This window comes from Malania oleifera, chromosome 4 (genome assembly GCF_029873635.1).
Source record: "Malania oleifera isolate guangnan ecotype guangnan chromosome 4, ASM2987363v1, whole genome shotgun sequence".
Lineage (NCBI taxonomy): Eukaryota > Viridiplantae > Streptophyta > Magnoliopsida > Santalales > Ximeniaceae > Malania > Malania oleifera.
Window position 1 is genome coordinate 71,751,197 of NC_080420.1, and position 17,997 is coordinate 71,769,193.

The 17,997-nt window shown below is 38.7% G+C and overlaps 1 protein-coding gene across 1 annotated transcript; it reads left to right on the forward strand.

The window, feature by feature from the left end:
• Positions 1–12,338: 12,338 nt before the first annotated feature.
• On the forward strand, positions 12,339–17,513 carry LOC131153830 (uncharacterized). Its single transcript, XM_058106282.1, has 7 exons — positions 12,339–12,448; positions 12,539–12,740; positions 13,061–13,130; positions 15,644–15,762; positions 16,058–16,350; positions 17,074–17,317; positions 17,502–17,513. Exons 1-7 carry the CDS (start codon positions 12,339–12,341, stop codon positions 17,511–17,513), a joined length of 1,050 nt encoding a protein of 349 aa, XP_057962265.1.
• The last annotated feature ends 484 nt before the right edge of the window (positions 17,514–17,997 follow it).

Consider the following 17,997-nt stretch of genomic DNA (forward strand, 5'->3'; position numbering starts at 1 on the left):
AACAATGGACACCGGTACCCCATGCATTCTGACTATCTCCCGCACGTATAGTTCTGTTAGCCTACTCAAGAAGTAGGTAACCTTCATCAGTACAAAGTGAATAGATTTAACCAACCTGTCCACCATCACCCAGATTGCGTTCTGCCTGCGAAGTGCTGGTGGCAACCCGGTGACAAAGTCCTTGGAGATGTGCTGCCATTTCCACTTTGGAATGCTCAATGGTTGCAACGGCCTTGCTGGCCTCTAATATTCAGCCTTTACCTGTTGACACGTTAGACATTGCTCCACAAATCGAGTAATCTCCCTTTTCATGCCACTCCATTAGAAGGATTCGCGCAAATCCCGATACATCTTCGTGCTACCCAGATGTATTGTATACAAAGAATGATGCGCCTGTTCTAGAATCCGTCCTCCTTATCCCCTTATCGTTTGGAAAACACAGTCTGTTTCCAAACCTCAATACACCTCCTTCGAAGATGTTAAAATCTGCAGCCAGCCCCTGCTGCACCTTCCCTACAACCTCGACTAACTCCTCATCATTAGCCCGCGCGGCTTTAATCACTATAGATACTGTTGCATGCTCTGACTTCCAACTCAACGTATCAGCTACCACGTTAGCCTTGCCCGGGTGATAGATAATGGTGCAATCGTAGTCCTTGATCAGTTCCAACCATCTTCTTTACCTCATGTTCAACTCCTTCTACATAAAAAAGTATTTTAGGCTCTTGTGGTTTGTGAAGATCTCGCACTTTTCACCGTACAAGTAGTGTCTCCAAATCTTTAGCATATACACCACTGCCGCCTAATACAGATTATGTGTGGGGTAATTCTTCTCATACTCCTTGAGTTGCCGAGAAGAAGAAGCAATTACTTTCCTCTGTTGCATCAGCACACATCCAAAACCCTTCAAAGATACGTCGCTATAAATCACAAAGCCACTGTCCCCAGATGGGATGGTTAAAACCAGAGCAGTGACCAGTCAGTGTTTCAACTTCTAGAAACTCTAGTAGCACTCGTCGGTCCAATCGAATCTCACATCCTTTGTCATCAACCATGTCAGAAGGCTAGATAACTTAGAGAATCCCTCCACGAACCGCCGGTAATACCCAGCCAGTCTAGGAAATTCTCCAACATCCTGCACGCTTTTCAGTTTCACCCAGTCAACCACTACTTCTATTTTACTTGGATCAACTAAGATACCACCTCCCGAAACGACATGGCCAATAAATGCGACTTGCTTCAACCAGAACTCAAATTTCTTCAACTTGGCATAAACCTTCTTTTCTTGTAGTACCTGAAGTACCAACCTTAGATGACTTTCGTGCTCTTACGAACTCTTAGAATATACCAAAATATCATCGATGAATACCACTACGAACTGGTCCAGGTATTCATGGAAAACCCTATTTATTAGGTCCATAAATACCGTCGGAGTGTTAGTCAACCCAAAGGCATGACCAGGAACTCGTAGTGACCATATCTGGTTTGAAAAGTAGTCATCGAAACATCCTCAGTCCTAAATTTCACCTAATGATACCTTGACCATAGATTAATCTTCGAAAAGACATGCGTTCCCTACAGCTGGTCAAACAGATCATCTAGACGAGGCAGCGAGTATCGGTTCTTCAATGTTACCTTGTTGATCTCGTAATCGATGCACATTCGCATTAACCCGTCCTTCTTCTTCACAAACAATATTGGAGCTCCCCAGGATGAAACACTAGGTTTGATCAAGCCCTTATCTAGTAGTTCGTGTAGCTGCTCCTTCAACTATCTAAGTTCAGCTGGAGCCATCTGATATAGAGCTTTAGAAATCGGTGCCTTTCCTGACAACAATTCAATAGCGAACTCGACCTCCCGATCAGAAGTCTTTCGGGAATACATCTAAAAATTCATTAACCACTCGGATATCTTCAAGTTTCAAATCATCCCGAGGTGGTTCCTTCTTACAAACTAGGTACCCCTGACCACCGTCCAAGAGTAACCTTCTTGTTTGCATAGCCGATAGAATCTATGGCATCACATGCACATATGATCCTACGAATTCATATTCCCGCTCCATAGGAGGTTTAAACACTACCACTTTCCTACGACAGTCAATCATCGCAAAACTAGAGGATAACCAATCCATCCTTAGTATAACATCAAACACATGTCGTATATTACCACACTTCCAGACGGTGTAGCCACAGATAAAACCTCATCCATCACTTGGGTTTTTAGTCCCACACAGTTTCACAAAATTGGAAAATATAAAGAAGTGGGTTGCTCATGAATCGAATAATACAACAGCTCTATTTGAAAATAGTAACATGGTACCTGTCACCACGTTGCCAGTATGTTCTGCATCTGTTAGAGTAAGCGAATACACCCTTGCCTGAAGCTGTGTTTCCCCGAGGCACCTGGTTCTTTCCCCAATTCTAACTCAGTGTAGGCATGTCATTCATCAGTGTACGACAATTTTGGGATACATGGCCCAGTTCGCCAAATTGGTAACAGTTACCCACAAACAGCTGACATTCACCATCATGCCATTTGTTGCACCTGGTACAACGCTCACGAGATCGGTCCCCCTATGGACCTTGTGATTCCATACCCAAACCACAGTTCCTCTTCTTCCATTGTCTCTGTCAAGAACCAGTCTGTGAGCCAGAAGATACTAGCCTCTTCTTCTGATCCTGTGCCACCTCATCCTCCCGGAGACCAGCCTCAACTACGGCGGCTTTATGCACTAGAATAGGAAAGTCTTGAATCTGCAGCATTCCTACCAGCCTATGGATGTCTTTCCTCAAACCCTTCTCGAACCTCCGAGCCTTTTTGTACTCGTTTAAGATCATACACGGTGCAAAATCTGCAGCATTGCTACCAGCATCTGGTTGTGTAACTCTACACTGTCAAGGTCCCCTAAGTCAGACTCAAGAATTGGTCTGCCTTTGCATCATAGACAGAAGTCGGGAAGTGTCTTAAAGAATACATCCTTAAAATAGTCCCACGTCATCCCTAATGAATCAGTTCTCTACTGTTCAAGTAGACTCATCGCCATCCACTACCTCTCAGCTTCTCCTGCTAGCTGAAACGTAGCATAGAGAACTTTCTGTTCATCAGTGCAATACAGAACTTTTAGTTTTTTCCTGTCTTCTACACCTAGTTCTCCTCTACAATCGAGTCAGATCCTCTAGTAAACGTCAGAGGATGCATGCGGGTGAACTTCTCAATGGTGCGACCCGCAGCCATAGGTGGACGCTCTCGTCCCCTGACATTTCATCTGATCTCATGCATAATATGGCTGGTCAATCCCTGAGGCACGGAAGGTGACCCTTCACTTGCAGTACCCTCCATGCTACTATGCCAGTTGCTATCCTTGGGCTCCGTACTGAAAATAGTACAGGAATAGGTTAGTATTCCTCTATCATAGCATAATTAACACAATCATTATAGAATAATTATGTTAACTTCTAGACTCTCAGGTTCAGAGGTTTGTCCTACCGCACAAATACGAAACCATCAATGGTTTGCCGTGATTTTACTGAAATTTTCATTCCAAGAAAAACATAGAACACCATTAATGAATCTCTGTCTAGCTACCAGAAAACCATCGACCTACTTTACCCATTCCCTACATCCTATGCTCTGGTATGTTCACAAAATCATGCCTAACCAACAAGTCTACAAGACCTAACAGCTTAGTTAACTCTGATACCAAGCTGTCACGCCTCGAACACGAAAATGGGACCGAGGGGTGTGATTTAGCAACCTACCCTGTCCCTACATCATACAATCATCCATAATACTACACAATATAAGGGTCTGACCCTGTAGGGTTCACATTTACCCTGTAGACCATCGCATACACAATCATACGCAGCAGAATAATTCAACCTAATACATTCATAATACCATACCAGAGTCTATACAAAAATAGGATCTAATTCTCCAAAATACATAACATACCCTAGGTGTCCACATAACCCAAAATGACAACCCAACAAAGGATTAGTAGTTACACAAGTCTACACAGCTAACCAACCACCATGCTCTTAAAACGCTAGGACGCTAGTGTCAGCTACTCGAAGGACATGAAAGAAGTTTGTATGATAGGGATGAGACACCTCGCAGTAAGGGAGAAACAGGTTATATCAGTGTGTGGATACATGAGTGTTATTTCAATAGCAAAACATAAACAATTCGCAATTCTAGTGTTTTTACAATATAGTTCCAATATACATACGATACAAAGCAATACGATCTAGTGTCATCACACTCTTCGGCCCAAGCCAGCTTGTATGGTGGTATTTCACACCCTTTGGCAAAAGCCGGTGCCCCCAGTAACCTGGCATAGCATAAGCCCTCACAGCATTGAAGCGATGCAGATATGGTGTTCTCACACCCTTCGGTAAAAACCGACCTGTCTAGTGGTATTGCGCACTCTTTGGCGAAATCCGGACACCAGAGCCTATGGTATTATTCTGACTCGGTTCAATATCTCAGCCTGCGGTGTTTTAATCTAGCCAGCTTTGATATATCCTCTATGGTTATCCCGACTCAACATTTTCACAAAACTTGGAACATTTCGAAACTCACGTTCCTATATCTCATTCAATAACTTATAGCCAACGGTAGTTAACTGGAACGCTTTTGCACAAAACACATTATTCAATCCATCATTTCATTCTATGGAGTTGCCTCATCGATGAGCCTGAGATATCAGAATTCCCAAAATCTCTCGGCATCCTCTCATCGACGAACCTCTAAATTTCATCGCTGAGGTATAGAAGGGACTTCGTCGACGAGAGAAGGAGCCTCCTCGATGAGCCTTGCTGATTTTCCCTTTTTAATTTTCCTTCTCTTTTCTTATTTATTTAATCCACATTTCTAGGGTCGGGTTCTTACACTGACTGCGATTCGATGTACGATTTGCGTTTTTTTATGTTAAGTATGATTCAATGTACGATTCAAATTTTCCATTGTGGGTATGGTTCTAATGCAAATCATAGCACAACTTCAAAAGAACTAGTCCAAGTCCCAATTGGGCCAGTTACGAGAGCACGAGTAACGAAATTTAAAGCTGCACTCAATGAACTAATTCAAGAGGCATGGACTCAAGAAAACTCGTGGAGGCCCATTGAGCATTACCTAAATGAGCAACAAAGATTCATCAACATGATTCAAGCTCTAGAAGAATTTGGCCAAGGCTAAGCTTAAATTGGCATGTTGAAATTGGGTTTGATAACACAACCATTTAAAGCTCCCCACTTTCCTTTTTTATTTTAGGCATGTGATAAGCCAATTAAAGGATTGATTGTCTTTTTTTTCTTTTAGGCAAGTAATAGTTATTTCTTTACCAGATTTTAGCCTCAATGATAACAAGTTTTACCTTTTTCTCCTCAGAGTAGTTGTGGCACTCAAAAATCAACTCCACCTTCCTCTCCCATTCCAAGTACGCTTCAGGATCGTTTTCCCCTTCGAACGATGGTATCTTCATTTTGATGTTTCCTAGGTCTCTGTCAGTCCCATCTTGCCATCCCGGATCTATTTGGAAACCTCTACCACGCCTTTCTCCCCTTGGCACAAACCTACCCTCACTGTTTAATGAACCTTGATCCTCTTCATCTTCGAACTCAACCTCGTGGTTGTCATTAGAATCTTTGATGTGTGCACACTTTTCTTGCCTTCTAGAATTAGGGACTCTTTGGGGATGCCCCTCGCACCAAGTAGCAATAACAACATGATGTAAATCATAGCACAACTTCAATGGAACTAGTTCAAGTCCCAATTAGTCCGGTTACGAGAGCACGAGCAAGGAAATTTAAAGCTTTACTCAATGGATTGATTCAAGCGGCATGGACTCAAGAAAATTCGTGGAGAGCCATTGAGCATGACCCACATTGGCAACAAAGATTCATCAACATGATTCAAGTTCTAGAAGAATCTAACCAAGGCTAAGCTTAAATTGGCATGTTTAAGAATACTCTTTTTTGGGTATGATTGTAAGGCTTGCATGCCATTTATTTTCCTTTTATTTGTTTTGAATTTTATAAGCTTGTATGGCTAATAGCACATCCATTTAAAGCTCCCCGCTTTCATTTTCTATTTTAGGCATGTGATCAGCCAATTAAAGGACTGGTTGTCTTTTTTTTTTTCTTTTAGGCAAGTAAGAGTTATTTCTTTACCAGATTTTAGCCTTAATTAGGATAACTATTTTAGGAATTTTCCTTGTAATGGTCAGCCTATAACTAGGCGTCTAAGCAACGAAAAGAGGCATATCATTATGCAGTAAATTGTGAGAGTATTTTCTCGGCAATTCTTTGAAGAACTACTCAAACTTATTAGGATTTCCTGTGGCGTTCACCAATGACTTATCAAACGGTTTTCCACCACCGTTTGTGGCGTCTTCCTTATATTGAGGATCTTGTTTCGCAATAAACAATGGGTTGAGTTCATATATACCAAGGTTCTTGTTTGTCGTAAACAACGGGTCGAGGTATATCATTCAATTCTGAACGTTGAACGATCTTGGGTTCCTTTTTTTTTTCGTTGTCAGATCTCGTTACTTTTGCGGGATTTGCATCACATCATTGCCTATCCATCTGATCTCGAATCTCATTAAACACCACGTTCATGCGTTCAAATTGTTGTTTCATAGCAACATGAAAGACAAATCGTCCCTTCCTTCTTTGTTGATGCGTCACCCCTAGAAGACATATTTTGAAACTATTAAGAAATGTTAGAAATAATTCCTCAAAACACTCCCTCACGTGTTTGCACTCAAATTATGTCACTCACACTTGTGTTTCACTCTTAAATTGGCTTTTTCCTGATAGTCTCACGCCTTTTTGCACTTGTAGTTTCCCCTTCTCAGTTCATTATTAAACTAATGATCAAGAAATTCAACTTGTAGTATTTAAACCAATACCGACGGCAAGAAAATATCATAGAAACAACAGATCAAAGGAAGAGGACAAAAATCAGATATTGAGAGAAATGAAACTACAAAAGTCATGATTCAAGAAAAAAAATTAACTTTGATAAGTACCAAATGATAGCATCTCTTGCTTTAATATCACTTTTTTTTTTTTGTGCTTTTTTTTATGTCTCTTTTTTTTTTTTTTTTCAGCTAGGTACGTCACAAAATAAGAACAATGAATAATGAACACAAACGGAACAAGACGATAACAAGAAACAAAAGATAAAAGGATGATAAACCTGATTTTAGAGCCTAAGCTTACTAATTGATGTGAACCTCAATCGACACACGTTGAGATCCAACGAACAATTTTTGAATACTTGCCCAAGAAAGCTAAAATTCAGATTTGGGATAGAAACCTCGACCCAATGTTTATAAATGAAATGCGAACCGAAGGTATAAAGTAACAAATCTCGACCTAATGATTATGATTGCATCATGAACCAAAGGTAAAAAAGCTCAGCCCAATGATTATAATTAAATCACGAACCAAAGGTATAAAATTTGAATGCCAGAAGGAAGCTTGATAAGTTCATAAGTTCTCTGAAGAACTTAAAGAAGAAACAAAACCTCACGTTTTCTTGTTTTCTATTCCACGATGTCCTTATTCTTACAATGAGAAGGGTATTTATAAGCAGGCATAGCCTGGGAAACAAAGCATTAAACACTTCTAACCACTCTCAACAACTCTCAACAACTCACTAAGACATGCACATACAAGCAACAAGTTGTCTTGCAAGATTACAAATTAAATAGAAAACAAAAGTCAAGGTGAGGCCCAATTTCGTGTGGGCCCAATGAAGTCGTGTGGATCTTGGACTCGAACTTGCTTTGGCAAATCAACTGGGGTCTTTATGCACTGAAAATCATCACGTAATCCATGTGTACGCCCAATTAAGCAAGATCAACTCCATCAAAAACTTGGATTAAGTTTATTACGCCTTCATTTTTCTTTGGGCCAAGCTTGGAGTGTCCCATTTTTGAATAAGCCCAAATATCTCGAATCAAACCATTAAGTGCTTCTTTCATCTTCTTGGATCTTGCTCTTGCAACAGGCCCAAGTGGAGCATACAATGATCTTTTAATGGTGCTTATTGATTCTCATCAGGTGTGAAAACGAGTCCAAGTAGATGCAATGAGAAGCCATTACATATAAGAACACCACTTTGATTAAAAGAACATAACTAGGAGCCACTACATATAAGAACACGATCTGAATTTAATGAATGCAACAAGGAGGCATTATGCGTAACAATAGGACTTGGATTAAATGAATACAAGACGTTCAAGAGCATGGATTAGATGATTAAATGCTGTAACTTGGAGCCATTTCATGTAAGAACACATCCTTGATTTAATGAATGCAACAAGGAGCTATTATGAGTATAATACATAACCTGGATTAAATGAATGCATAATGAGACATTACATCTAAGAATGCCACCTAGATTAAATGAATGTAAAAGGAACCATTATGTGTAATAACACAGCCTTGATCAAATGAATACAACCTTCCATTACATATATGAACATGACCCAGATTAAATGAATGCTTCTATAAGCCACTATCTGCTTGAAACATGACCTAGACTACAAGAATGTAACCAAGAGTCATTGTGTGCAAGAACATGACCTGAATTAAATGAATGTAGCCAATAGCTAATATGGGTGAGTACACAACCTGTATTGCATAAATGTAAGCTGGAGAAAAAACATGTAATAACACAACCTGGGTTAAATTCATGCAACCAAAAGCCGCTATGTGCAATGTATGGAACACTGTATGAATTAAACGAATGCAATTAGGAACCGTCACGTGTAAAACCATGACTTGGTTAAATTAATGCAACCAAGAGTTATTACATGTAAGAACACAACCAGAATTAATGGCTCATGCTTGTATGCACTTAATCTAGTTTGTGTTCTCACGTAATGGCTTCTAATCACATTTATTTAATTCAAGTCCTCTTCCTATACATATGATTGCTTCATTTTGCATAGGCCACGTTCTTACATGTAATGGGTCTTCGTTACATTCATTTAATTTGAGTCTTGTTTCTTACATGTAATGACTCCTCGTTGCATCCATTTAATTCATGTCGGGTTCTTACATGTAATAGCTCTTGGTTGCATTCATTTAAACAAGTCATGGTTTACACATGATGGTTCCTAATTGCAAATAGGCCTAAGCTTTTGGGGAATTTATGGTGAGAAAATATGCAATTTAAAAGAAAGAATAGGTACGTTGGAGCATAGGGTGAGGAGATCTAGGTCCCACTGAATAAAAAAAAAAAAATGAAGGGGCATAACTTTGCAAAATGAATGGAGTTGGACCCCAGCTTTTGGCAATGAGTTCGTGTTGAAGAAATATGCAATTTGAAAAAAACAAAAGGTATGTTGGAAGCACGGGTTGAGGAGATATAGCCACATGAAAGGAGTACGAAGGAGCATAACTTTGATCAATGAATGCAAATAGACCCTAGCTTCTGGGAGCAAATTTTTGTTGACAAAATATGCGATTTAAAATATAGAAGAGGTGCGTCAGAGATCAGGGTGAGCAGATCTAGATCCCATTGGAGTAAAATCGAAGGGGCATAACTTTGTAAAATGAATGGAGTTGGACCCCAACTTTTGAGAGTAAATTTATTTTGATTTCATATACACTTTAAAAAAAAAAAGAAAAAAAAAAGAGGTACATGGAGATAGGGGTGAGGATATATAGGTCTCGCTGGAAAAAAGGTGCGAAGGAGCATAACTTTGTCTTGGATGATTTGTTGTACTTGTCCTTTTACGAGGGCATTCGAATCGAAAATCCAAGTGGGATGAAAAAAAAAAAAAACACATGAAATTGTGTTTGGAACACAAAGTTAGGGATGGAAAAAAAAAACAAAAAATGAATGAATGAAACTAGGAGCCATTACGTGTAAGAATAGAAGTGATGCGAATTCCTGCCAAAATAACGAGATCCGACAATGAAAAAAAAAAAGGAACCCAACATCGTTCTACGTTCAAAATTGAATGATAGACCTCAACCCGTTGTTTATGATAAACAAGAACCTTGGTATATACGACCTCAACCCGTTGTTTATTGCGAAACAAAAACCTCGGTATAAGGAAGATGCCACAAACTGTGGTGGAAAATCGTTTGATAAGTCGTTGGTGAACGCCATGGGAAATCTCGATAAGTTTGAATAGTTTTTCAAAGAACCGTAGAGAAACTACTCTTATAGTTTTACTCCATCATCCCTTTTGTTCTTACAATAAGAAAGCTTTTATAGGCATAGCTTGGGAGACAAAGCATTAAACACTTCAAACCACTCTCAACAACTTACTAAGACTTCTTGCAAGATTACAAATTAAATATAACATAAAAGTCAAAGGTAGACTCAACAACTCAACAACTTACTAAGACCATGCAAGCAAAACAAGTTGTCTTGCATGATTACAAAGTAAATATAACACAAAAGTCAAATAGTCAAATCCCATATTTGAATAGCAGACCATTATTACAGCATTTAAACATGGCAATTTAAGCTTGGCCTTGGCTAGATTCTTCTAGAGCTTCAATCATGTTGATGAATCTTTGTTGCTCACGTGGGTCACGCTCAATGGGCCTCCACGAATTTTCTTGAGTCCATGCCTCTTAAATCAGTCCGTTGAGTGCAGCTTTAAATTTCCTTGCTCGTGCTCTCGTAACTGGCCCAATTGGCACTTGGACAAGTTCATTTGAAGTTGTGCTATGATCTGCATCAAGAAGTTGGAGTAAATGAATGTAAAGTGGAGCCAATTATGTTTAAGAACACTATTTGGATTTAATGAAAGCAACCAGAATCCGCTACTATAGGACCACAACATGGGCTAAATGATTGCAACCTTCTACCATTACATGAAAGAATACGACCTGGATTATATAGATGCAAGTAAGAGCCATTACTTATAAGTACACGGCTTGGATTCTCAAACCAAGTAGCCTTTATGTGTTGGAACACTACTTGGATTTATATGGAATGAGGAGTCATTACGTGTATGAACATGACCTGGGTTAAATGAATGCAACCAGGAGGCAATAGGTGCGAGAACAAGTCCAAGTAAATGCAACTAGAAGCCATTACATATGTGCTTAGAGGATTAAATGCATTCAAGGAGGAGCCATTACGTGTAGGAACACAACCTAGATTTAATGAATGCAACAAGGAGCTATTACGAGTATAAGACATGGCTTGGATTAAATGAATTGATGCGAACCCCAATCGACACACGTTGAGACCCAACAATCTATATTGGAATACTTTCCAAATGACAAAAACTCCAATCGACACGTGTTGATACCCAACAATCAATATTGGAATACTTTCCAAATGATGTGAACCTCAACTAACACGTGTTGAAACCCAATAATCAATATTGGAATAGTTGCCAAATGATGCAAACCTCAACTGACACACGTTGAAACCCAACTATAAATAGTGGATTACTTGTCCAAGAAAACTAAGATTCAGATTTTGGATAGAAAACTCTGACCCAACGTTTATAAATGAAACACAAACTTTGGTTTAGTAACAAACCTTGACCCAATGATTATAATTAAATCACGAACCAAAGGTATAAAGTAACAAACCTTGACCCAATGATTATAATTAAATCACAAGCCAAAGGTATAAAGTTTGAACGCCACAAGGAAGAATCCTTGATAAGTTCACAAGTTTTCTAAAGAACCAATAAAAGGAACAAAACCTCACATTTTTTTCAATCTTCTTTTTTTTGGTAGAATGTGGCTACAAGTCTATTTATAAACCCCTCAAATTAAATTTAATTCAAATTCAAAATTAAATTTAAATTCAAATTCAAAATTAAAATAACGTAACCCTAAAGTCCTATAATTAATGAAGATAAAATAGGCTCACGTGCCTATACTTATTGAAATTAAAAAATCTATTCTAAACCACTAGGCTATGCCGCCCCCCATTGTAGCTTAGACATGGATTAAAGCTGATTCTTCTTCTTTCAAGCCCATCTTGAATGTTGAGGGGTCTTACTTGATAAATTTGTGTACTCGGCCCAAGTGCATTGCACCAATCCTTGCATTACTTCATTGATCTTCTTAGCTTTTGACCTTATGATATGCCCATATGGAACTTGCAATGGATCCTTTAATGGTTCTTGTCGATTCTTATCATGAATGCAACATGAGACATTACATCTAAGAATGCCACCTGGATTAAATGAAAGAAACTAGGAACCATTACGTGTAAGAACACAACTTGGATCAAATGAATGAAACCAAGAGCCATTGCGTATATGAACATGACCCAGATTAAATGAATGAAACTCTAAGCCACTATGTGCTTGAAACATGACCTAGACTACAAGAATCATGGGGAGCTTTTATGCCTTCATGGCCTTGAAGAGTGCACAAAATTCTCGATTGAAGAAGGAAGATGAACCTGCCAATGATTTCGTATCTCTATGGGTCAAGAATCATCCGTAGCAATTTTGCTCAGAGGTTGAAAGACTCTTCGTTGAGGCCAATTGTAAATTGATTGGAGCTGTTCGAGTTGGAAAATTCCTTTTCAGTACGAAATTGATCCTTGATGGTGTGAAGGAAGACCATCAAGGTGATGAAGATGATTTCCGTACTCCGAAGGATATTTTTCGAGTCAACGTGGAAGCCAATCATAAGACTAAATTTGATTCCCATGTTTCAAAGGTCCTGAATGTTACGACTTGCAGTAGCTGTAGGTGTTCCTTTCGAACTGTGGAGTCGGAAGTCGAGCAGGTTTTCTAGTTTCGAAAGTTTAATATCAATTTTGATTTAAATTTGTAGAAGAGAAGGACATTGTTTCAGTGTTCTATGGTGATTACTTTGCTTCATTTTTTGTTGGTTGATTTCATTCCTTGATTTAGTATTTTGGTTCTTGTTTATTCTTACAGTTCAAGAGTTGCCTTTCTAGGTCATTTTGTTGATTCGATTGTGTCTTTCGGATCGGATTTTTTTTTTGGTGGTTGATTTTGTTCTTTCCAATTGGAATCATTCATCCTCATTTTCTGTTAGGATTTTTGCTTTGAGTTGTGTTTGTTTTTCATTATGTTCGATAGCTCTTCCTTCATTCTTGTTCAGCGGTCAAAGTTCATTCTGTTCTTGCTTTTGATTGGAGTGGGTGTTCATGTTTGTTTCTTTTTGACCTTGGTGTTTTATTGTTTCTGCTGTTCTTGTTGTTCTTGATTTGTGTGTCTCTCCTATTCCGTGTGTCATTTTTTTTTATTCATTATCTTCATCATTCCCAGTCCGCGCTTTGAATCAGGTTCTTTGATAGTTTGTGTTATCTTGCTTTCGGCTGTTTGCAAGCACCTGTTCCATCATTGGGGTTGGTGTTTCTATAGGTGGCCACATGGGCTGTTGATGTTTCGAATGTGTATTCTCTGCTGGTGTTTCTGCATTTCAAAATTTTACCTCCAAAATAGTTTGAATTCAATTTTTGAATTTTGTTTAGGTTGCTAATTGCTCCTTGCACTGACACTGGCCATTATGACGGATGAATTGTCCAATGTGTTGAATGTTGGGGGGTTCGCGTGGCATTTTAACTTGCTTGGTCTCTTTCCATTTTTGGTTTTCCCACTTCATGAAAGGAGCAATTTTGGATTGTGGTTTTCTTCAAGCCGTATTTGATATTGTAATTTTGTGGGGGTTTTTTGGATGCAAAATTGCAATGTTTTGATGCTATATTTGTTATGCTGCTTAGATTTTTCCTTGTATTGATTGACTTTTTGCCCCTGGGTATGCCCAGGTCTGATGTAAATTTTTGTTATTTGTGTTGTTAAGATTGGGTGCTTTGGTCTCCCTGCTCGGTGTATGTTTGGAATTTACTGTACACATCCCATTATGATCAATATATTTACCCTTTACTGATAAAAAAAAAAAGTCACTCAATATTGTATACAATTCCTTAACATATTCAAATCCCAACAACTTTGCATTTAAAGTAGAGACGAGGGCATACCTTTTGACAATGCATCAGCCATAATATTGTCCTTACCTTATTTTTATTTGATTACATAAGGGAAGGTCTCAATGAATTCATCGACTTGGCATGCCTTCTATTCAACTTACCTTGTCTATTCAAGTGCTTCAAGGACTCATGGTCAGTATGTATGAAAAATTCTTTTGGCCAAAGGTAGTGTTGCCAGGTATCTAATGCTCTCACCAATGCATAAAGCTCCTTGTCATTTGTCGGGTAGTTCAAAGCTGCCCTATTTAGCTTTTCACTAAAATTGGCAATTGGCTACTTCTCCTACATCAAAACAGCTCCAAAATTTTTAGAAAAATCAGGTAATGCTAATAAAGGAGCACCGCATAACCTTTATTTAGTCTTAAAAAATGCACAAGAGCTCACAACCCCATTTAAAAACCCAAAATTTTTTTAACAATTTCAGTGAGTGGTGCGGCTAGTGCACTAAAATTTTTGACAAATCATTGATAAAACTAGCTAAACCATGAAAACTTCTTACCTCCGTGATTGACTTAGGTGCTAGCCATTCCTTGATGGCCTTCACCTTTTCCACATCCACCGCTATTCCTTTCACGCTAACAACATAGCCAAGAAACAAACCTTTGTCCAAGCAAAAGAAACATTTCTTTTAATTGGCATATAGTTTTTCTTTTCTACTTATAAACGCATGCAATGCATGATTCATTAACCTCATGAATATACTTGGCGCATTGGTTAGACCAAAAGGCATTACCAACCACTCATACAATCCATATTGGTGCAAATGATAGCACAACTTCAAAGGAATTTGTCCAAGTGCCAATTGGGCTAGTTACGAGAGCATGAGAAAGGAAATTTAAAGCTACACTCAACAGACTAATTCAAGAGGCATGGACTCAAGCAAATTCGTGGAGGCCCATTGAGCGTGACCCACGTGAGCAACAAAGATTCATCAACATGATTGAAGCTCTAGAAGAATCTGGTCAAGGCCAAACTTAAATTGGCATGTTTAAATGCTGTAATAATGGTGTGCTATTCAAATGTGAAATTTGAATCTTTGTCCTTGCTTTTCCTAGTTTTGTTGTTTCCTTTTTGCAAAAGTATGAGGATGTCTTCCCGAGGAAACACCACATGGGTTGCCTCCAATACGAGGGATTGAACATCAAATTTATTTTGTTCTTAGTGCGACAATTCCAAACCGACTAGCATATAGGGGCAATCCCGGGGAGACAAAAAAGCTTCAACGGCAGGTAAGTGAGTTATTAGAAAAGGGGCATGTGAGGGAGAGCATGAGTCCATGCGCCATTCCGGTCTTACTTGTACCTAAGAAGGATGAGACCTGGAGAATGTGCATTGATTTTCGAGCCATTAACAACATAACGGTAAAGTATCGTCATCCTATTCCTCACTTAGATGATATGTTAGATGAACTGCATGGTTCTTGTGTATTTTCTAAGATTGATTTAAAGAGTGGTTATCATCAGATTAGAATAAAAGAAGGAGATGAATGGAAAACTGCCTTTAAAACAAAGTATGGTTTGTATGAATGGTTAGTCATGCCTTTTGGATTGACTAATGCTCTGAGCACCTTTATGAGACTTATGAATCATGTTTTGCGTGCATTTTTATAGGTAGATTTGTAGTTGTCTACTTTGATGATATACTCATGTAGTACATTTGAAATCTGTTTTAGATGTCCTTAGGAAAGAAAAGTTGTTTGCTAATTTGAAGAAGTGTACTTTTTACACTGATAAGCTTGTTATTCTAGAATTTGTTGTTAGTACACAAGGTATACTGGTTGATGAAGAGAAGGTACGTGCAATCCAAGAGTGGCCAAGTCCCACAAGTAGGTAATGTTCATAGTTTTCATGGACTTGCTAGTTTCTACTGGCGGTTCGTGAGGGACTTTAGTAGCATAGTCGCACCAATTACCAAAGTGATCAAGAAGAATGTTGGATTTAGATGGGGAGAAGAACAAAAGAAGGCGTTCCAATTAATCAAATAGAAGCTAAACAACGCCCCCTTATTGTCTTTACCTAATTTTTCAAAAACGTTTGAGGTTGAATGTGATGCTTCAGGTGTTGGCATAGGCACAGTTCTTATGTAGGAAGGACGACCAGTTGCTTACTTCAGCAAGAAACTAAGTGGGGCAGCCTTAAACTACCCAACTTATGATAAGGAGTTGTATGCATTGGTTCGGGCTTTAGAGATGTGGCAACACTACCTATGGCCTAAGGAATTCTTGATTCACACTGATCATGAGTCCTTGAAATGCTTGAAGGGACAAGACAAGCTAAACAAAAGGACTGCGCATTGGGTGGAGTTCATTGAGACATTTCCATACGTCATCCGGTATAAGCAAGACAGGGGGAATATGGTCGCCGATACACTTTCTCGCAGGTATGCATTACTCTCCACACTTGATGCAAAATTTCTTGGTTTTGAGCACATTAAGAACTTATATGCTGATGACTAGGCTTGTGAAAAAACCGCTTGTGGTAAGTTCTTTAGGCTTGATGGATTCCTGTTTCAAGAGAATAAGTTGTGTACCAAATTGTTCCTTTTAGCTGTTTTGCCGGAACACTTCTATTGGCCTCACATGAAAAAAGATGTTGAGAGTATTTGTAGTAGATGTGTCACATGTAGGCAAGCCAAATCCAGAGTGAGGTCCAACGGTTTGTATACCCCTTTACCAATTCCTAGTGAGCCTCAGATTGATATTTCCATGGACTTTGTGTTTGGATTGCCTAAGACTAAAGGTGGGAGAGATTCAATTTTTGTGATTATGGGTAGATTTTCTAAGATGGCAGACTTTATTCTATGTCACTAAACGGATGATGTCTCGTATGTTACTAATTTTTTCTTTGGAAATATTGTGAGATTACATGGCATGCCTAGAACAATTGTTTTGGATAGAAATGCTAAGTTCTTAAGTTATTTTTGGAAGACTTTGTGGTGTAAGCTTGGTACTAAACTATTGTTTTCTACTACTTGTCATCCACAAATTGATGGTCAAACTGAAGTAGTAAAGATGACTTTGTCTACTTTATTGAGGCTAATCATTAAAAAGAACATCAAAACATGGGAAGAATGTTTACCACATGTTGAGTTTGCTTATAACAGATCTGTTCGTTCTGCTACTAAATTTTCACCATTTGAAATTGTGTATGGATTTAATCATTTAACTCCATTGGATTTATCTCCTTTACCTTTGACTGAGCATGTTAATTTAGATGGCAAAAAGAAAGCTGACTTTGTCAAGCAGATTCATAAGAAAGCACGACTAAACTTTGAGCGAAGAATGGAGCAGTATGCAAAACAAGTCAACAAGGGGCGTCACAAGCTACTTTTTGAACCCAGAGATGGGGTTTGGTTGCATATAAGAAAAGAGAGATTTCAGGCGTAAAGATGTTCCAAATTGCTTCCAAGAGGAGATGGACCCTTCCAAGTCCTAGAGCACATCAATGACAATGCTTACAAGCTAGATTTAACTGGTGAGTACAATGTAAGTGCCACTTTTAGTGTTACTGATTTGTGTCCTTTTGATGTAGGTGATGATTTGAGGGCAAATCCTTTGCAAGAAGAGGGGAATGATGCAAATCATAGCACAACTTGAAAGGAACTTGTCAAAGTGCCAATTGGGCTGGTTATGAGAGCACGAGCAAAGAAATTTAAAGCTGCACTCAATGAACTGATTCAAGAGGCATGAACTCAAGCGAATTCGTGGAGGCCCTTTGGGCATGACCCAAGTGAGCAACAAAGATTCTTCAACATGATTGAAGCTCTAGAAGAATCTAGCCAAGGCCAAGCTTAAATTAGCATGTTTAAATGCTGTAATAATGGTGTGCTATTCAAATATGGGATTTGACTCTTCGACTTTTGTGTTATATTTACTTTGCAATCATGCAAGACAACTTGTTTGCTTGCATAGTCTTAGTAAGTTGTTGAGTTGTTGAGCCTACCTTTGACTTTTGTGTTATATTTAATTTGTAATCTTGCAAGAAGTCTTAGTAAGTTGTTGAGAGTAGTTTGAAGTGTTTAATGCTT

What these genes read in the sequence shown, in the direction of transcription:
- LOC131153830 (XM_058106282.1), top strand. Translation starts at nt 12,339, where the DNA reads ATGGGGAGCTTTTATGCCTTCATGGCCTTGAAGAGTGCACAAAATTCT. An exon ending in CTATGGGTCAAGAATCATCC is followed by an intron (nt 12,449 to 12,538) that starts GTAGCAATTTTG and finishes ATTCCTTTTCAG; the next exon opens with TACGAAATTGATCCTTGATG. An exon ending in TGGAGTCGGAAGTCGAGCAG is followed by an intron (nt 12,741 to 13,060) that starts GTTTTCTAGTTT and finishes TATGTTCGATAG; the next exon opens with CTCTTCCTTCATTCTTGTTC.